The 6000-nt window shown below is 49.7% G+C and overlaps 1 gene segment (V, D, J or C); it reads right to left on the bottom strand.

The window, feature by feature from the left end:
• Window positions 1-1039: 1039 nt before the first annotated feature.
• On the bottom strand, window positions 1040-1531 carry LOC123482681. The segment is given in 2 exon segments: window positions 1040-1362; window positions 1458-1531. Coding segments are annotated over 2 exon segments (369 nt in total).
• Between the last annotated feature and the right edge of the window lie 4469 nt (window positions 1532-6000).

The raw sequence follows: 6000 nt of genomic DNA, 5'->3' as shown, positions 1-6000 counted from the left end.
TTAGACCTTCTTGTTCGGTATTGGCCACCTTTATCATATGAATGATTCAAACCTTAAAGCAATGGATCATGAATGAGTTCATTGAATGTTTGTTAGACATCAATTAGAATACCATCAAGTCATACCACGAGTATAATTGACAAACTAATCAGATATACATTTCCAGCACCGCCAATGATGGACTGATATTCGTTTACAAATTTTATGTGGAGAAACATCCCTGTTTTATTGAATTTAATGAGTCCCTATTATAAGTTACAATAAATACCTGGAGGATGGGTTTTTGTACAGCTCTGGTTATGGTTTGTGTCACTGTGTCTCACGGACACAGTAATAAACAGCTGTGTCTTCAGTCTGGAAGTTGTTTCCTTGCAGAAACACTGTACTGCTGGAGCTGTCATAACTAGAACTGATCATGAGTCTACAGTGGAAGTACTACTACTGCATGTATAACCAACATGTTCCAAAGCTTTTGCTTCAGCTTGTCATATCCATCCAGGACAATAAGAATATATAGAAAACCCAGAGAATTTGCAGGAGATGCTGAAAGACTCTGCTGGTTTTATAACCACTGGACCAGGCTGGATGAGTTCAATATCACAGCAGACATCTGTAATGAGAAACACACATCAATACACAGCATTGTCAGTTTGCATCCGAAATTAGAAATGATCATTCCAGAGTTCTAATAAAGTACTGTATATGAAATGAATGGAAATATCAGTAAAAACAAATGTATTTGATAACTGTGCAAGCTATACATACTTTGTGTTGTCCATGTACTCAGTGCAAAATGGGGGAAATTATGTGATAATGTGTCAGTTTCTATCACTACACTTATGGGAGATGAAACTCTAGAATGGTTAACCATTGTTTTCTTATTATTGATAATCCTACTGTATGCTATATGAATCAAGTTATTCTTGCAAAAACCCATGTGTGGTGGTGCTTGTGAACATTTTGCTATTAAATCATTCATCAAAATGAAATGAGGTTGTCTGTGCTGAATGGGGAAGTGGTTTTTGTACGACTTCTCCCATTAGTTTAACCACTGTGACTCTCTAGCACAGTAATACACTGCTGTGTCCTCACTCTTCAGGCTGTTCATCTGTAGGTACAGCTTACTGCTGGAGTCATCTCTGGAGATGGTGAATCTACCCTGGACTGACTGGGAGTAAGAGATGGGAGTACTAGATGTGCTAATAAAAGCAACCCACTCCAGTCCTTTCCCAGGAGCCTGTCTGATCCAAGCCATCTCATAGCCTCTGAAAGTGAACCCAGAGGTTGTACAGGTCAGTGTGTGGGATTCTCCAGGCTTTTTAACCACTGGTCCAGACTCAGTCAGTGTTTGACCATGAATACCTGTGGAAATAGAGAGTATAGATATTGTTGAAGCTAAAAGCTAATGTGTCCATTTATTTCCTTCATAAACGTATAATTAGGCTGCATATCCTCACCTGTTAGATAGACTGTCAGTAAGAGTATTCCTGTGGTAGGAAACATGGTGATCTGTGTAGTTCTGTAAAGGTAGTTGAGACAGTCCTCATTAGAAACAGCCTTCAACAGAGACATTAATAAAGACTGGTGGAGGACTGGTGAGTTTTGCATGAGCTCCTCCTCACTGAGAGGACCAATCAAAGGAAGTTTTGATAAATACCCACTGATCAACTGGTAGGCCATTTTGAGATGTTCTGTTATGATAAGATATTGCTGTTTGTTTTCCTATTTATGGTATATTTTTTTTATCAGGTAGATTGATGGAGAATACATTTCCCATTTCAACACTAACTCTGATAAAGAGTTGTCAGGACAGTTTGAGAATAACTGTACAATTGTTTTTAGTTTTTATTTAACCTTTATTTTATCAGGGAGTCATACTGAGACCAAGGTGTCTTTTACAGTTGAGCCCCGAATTACATAAATTACAACAAAAAAACACAAATCAAAATATAAATACAAAATGCAAGCAGAAAGAAAAACACTGTCATAAAAAAAAATAAACACAATCATCAGTAATAAGGTCCTCAATCAGCTTTCTGAATTGGCCTAGAGGCACCAGAACATCAAATTTAAGAACATTTTGAAGATCGTTCCACAAATAAGGTGCAAAAAAACATAAGATGATTTACCTAACTCAGTAAAGACCAAAGGAATTTTCAGAGTTAACCATCCCTGAGACCGGGCGTGATAACTCCTATGTCTAAAGTTTAGTAATGATGTAAGGTACTGTGGGATTTTTTGTAAAAGGGCTTTATAAATGAAAACATAAGCAAAGTATCAACATTTGTATGATAAAGGGAATATTTCTGAATCAACCACTGAATCAATCCCAATTAAAATTGGAATACATGTTTAATAGTGAGGGTATTGTGTTTTACCTATATCTGTTCTTATCTTACAGTAGTCCTGTCATGAGCCCTCTCACTCCACTGGGTTACCACCTTAAGTTGTTTCCACTCTGCTCACCACTCTCTCTCTACTCAGCCTAACTAGCTCCACCTGTCCCTGCTCTGCTCGGCTCTAATTACTCTGCCAGCTGCGCTGCATTACCCACTAACCTCTCCCAGTATTTATAGCCCTGTCTTTCAGCTCTCCTGTGTCAGATCGTCTGCAAAGCTCACACCCCGGAACCTGTTTGCTCGCGCTTCTGGCTCACCCTGGTTTTGTGACCCCGGACCTGCCTGGTTTTTGGATACTCTTCTGCCTCAGGAGATCCAGACCTGCTTCTGCCATTACGACTCCTGACTACTCTTCAATCCCGGTAACTCTGACCAGCCTTCTGCCTTGCTACTACGTTTTTGGATTTCCCTTGAACTGTACTGCTGCCTGGTTTCATTCCGCCTCGTTGTGTCTGTGTTTCCTCCCCCCCCCAGGACTTCTGGACCACCAACCACCGGCGTCATCGGACGCATCGCTGCCACTGGGGGAGGCACAGACCCAGCACATCGGACGGGATAACCCCTGGAGCCTTCACTCACTCCCTACATCCCTTTCCCCTTAAGTTTAAATAAACTTTCTGGTGTGACGCAATTGTGGTCCTCTTGTCGTCTGTCTGAACCGTGACAGTACGATCTGACCATCATGGACTCAGCGCACACTTCCCCCGACATGGAAACCGAAGAGCCTGAGCAACCCCACCGCCATGCTACGCCTGGAACACACTGAGAGAGAGCTAGGCCGCATGAGCGCGTCATCTCCTCTCTGCTTCAGGTCGGCCACCAACAGCATCAGCAGTTCCAGCAGCACCAGCAGCAGTCCCAGCAGCAGCAACAACAACTCGCCATGATCATTCAACTCCTCACCAACCTGACCCCAGCCAGTCTGCCCACCAGCCCTGCCCCCGAGTTACCTGCCCCGGTCATTGCAGCCGCTGCTCCGGAACCCAAGATTGGAAACCCCGAGCGGTTCAACGGCGATTCAACCCAGGTCCGGCCATTCCTGACTAGCTGCCGACTTCAGTTCTCCTTGCAGCCAAGGACCTTCGCCACGGAGGGGGCTAGAGTTGGGTATGCCATCACTCACCTGACGGGCCGGAAGCTCGACTCTGGGGAACAGCAGAGTTCGAACGTCAAACCCCCGCATGTGCAACCTTCGACCTGTTTGCTGAGGAGATGCTGAAGGTGTTTGACCTGGATTCACCAACCGCAGAGGCGTCTCGTGAACTGTTCAGTATTCGACAAGGCAGACGTACAGTCGCAGACCATTCCATCGACTTCCGAACCCTGGCTCAGACGAAGTTCTTGGAACACACCATCGTTGGTGGACGCGTTCTTCCATAGTTTGGCTGACTATATCAAAGGCCGAGTTGGTCTCCCATGAACTGCCTTCCACTCTTGATGAAGCCATCGCACTGACTGTCAGGATCGACAGAGGGATACAGACCCGTCGTGCCGTGAGAGGGGGCGCCAAGGTCCACCTACTACCGGCATTCGGAGAGATCCGACTGGGCTCCTGTCATCTACTGCCACTCACCCAGGTCAGCTTGATCAGTCTGAGCCTATGGAGATTGGGCGAGCCTCTCTCACTCCTGCAGAGCACCAGCGACGCTTCACCTCAAACCTCTGCCTCTATTGTGGAGGTGATGGACATCGTGTGGTAACCTGCCCTTTAAAGGGCCGAAGCTCACCGGGCATAGGGGGAGTCCGGTTGAGTTCAATGACCATCCAGTCCTCCGACCGCAAACCCCTGCTGCAAGTTCACCTCCGCCTCCCTGACTCAACTCACACCCTGGCTGCTCTGGTGGATTCTGGCGCCCGAAGCCAACATAATGGACATCAAGCTGGCACGCCAACTGGGACTGGAGAACCTCCGTTTGACACCTCCTATTCCTGCCCGGGCACTGGACGGACACTTACTCGGATCGGTCACTCATGTCACGGCCCCGGTCTCGATGGGTCTGTCCGGAAACCATCAAGAAACTATCCAGTTTCACCTGCTCCCCTCTCCAGGCCAACCCCTCATCCTGGGTTACCCATGGCTCCCCCGGCACAACCCTCAGCTCGACTGGGTGACCGGGGTGATCAGGGAGTGGGGAGAGGACTGCCACCGAACCTGCCTGCTTGCCGCCGCACTACCCCCTCGGCCAGTACCTACTAACTCCGCTCCTGACCCCTCCAGGGACCCTGTGTCGATTCTGCCAAGTCCCTGCATCGTTGCAGCTCTGACCTGGGCTGTTGAGGAACAGGTGCTGGAGGCTCTCCGTAACCAGCCAGGTCCCAGCACTTGCCCAGCTGACCGCCTTTTTGTCCCCGAAGACCTGAGGTCCCAGGTCGTTCAGTGGGGACATGACTCCCGCCTAGCTTGTCACCCTGGCTCCACCCGCACTTACAACCTGCTCGCCCAGAGGTTCTGGTGGCCCTCTCTGAGGAAGGATGTACGGGAATTCGTCCAAGCCTGCCCCATCTGCAACCAACACAAGTCGTCCTGCCAGCCCCCAGCCGGATTGCTGCAGCCCCTGCCTGTGCCCAGGAGTCCGCTGGTCCCTGCTGCGCCTTGTCCTCCTCCTCCACGCGCTCGTCGATGGTGGTCTGGTTTACACCGTCCGCCGCCTGCTTCGGTCCAGACGGAGGGGTAGGGGTCTCCAGTACCTCATTGACTGGGAGGGCTATGGACCTGAGGAAAGGACCTGGGTGCCAGCTAGTCGGATTGTGGATAGGACTCTCATCACCGCTTTCCACCAACGGCATCCTGATCAACCTGCAATCCGTAGGGGCCGCCCCAGAGGGGTCTCTAACCGTCCTGCCCGCTCGGCTTCCTGTCCTGTGCCTGATCCTGTCTCGGGACCTGTCCCATCTCCCGACCACGGCCCTCCGGCTTCCTCCGAGGATGAGGACGTTCGCTCGGACCGTTCGGGAGGAGTTCTAGCCCTCCTCCGGCTCCCCTCCTCCCGCCCGGCGTGGTGTTGCTCTTGGGACTTCTGGGGCCGTCCCTTGGGGGGGTTCTGTCATGAGCCCTCTCACTCCACTGGGTTACCACCTTAAGTTGTTTCCACTCTGCTCACCACTCTCTCTCTACTCAGCCTAACTAGCTCCACCTGTCCCTGCTCTGCTCGGCTCTAATTACTCTGCCAGCTGCGCTGCATTACCCACTAACCTCTCCCAGTATTTATAGCCCTGTCTTTCAGCTCTCCTGTGTCAGATCGTCTGCAAAGCTCACACCCGGAACCTGTTTGCTCGCGCTTCTGGCTCACCCTGGTTTTGTGACCCCGGACCTGCCTGGTTTTTGGATACTCTTCTGCCTCAGGAGATCCAGACCTGCTTCTGCCATTACGACTCCTGACTACTCTTCAATCCCGGTAACTCTGACCAGCCTTCTGCCTTGCTACTACGTTTTTGGATTTCCCTTGAACTGTACTGCTGCCTGGTTTCATTCCGCCTCGTTGTGTCTGTGTTTCCTCCCCCCCCCAGGACTTCTGGACCACCAACCACCGGCGTCATCGGACGCATCGCTGCCACTGGGGGGAGGCACAGACCCAGCACATCGGACGGGATAACCCCTGGA

Source organism: Coregonus clupeaformis, chromosome 35 (assembly GCF_020615455.1).
Source record: "Coregonus clupeaformis isolate EN_2021a chromosome 35, ASM2061545v1, whole genome shotgun sequence".
NCBI lineage: Eukaryota > Metazoa > Chordata > Actinopteri > Salmoniformes > Salmonidae > Coregonus > Coregonus clupeaformis.
Note: the sequence above shows the minus strand (reverse complement) of the source record. Positions and strands in the feature narration are given on the sequence as shown.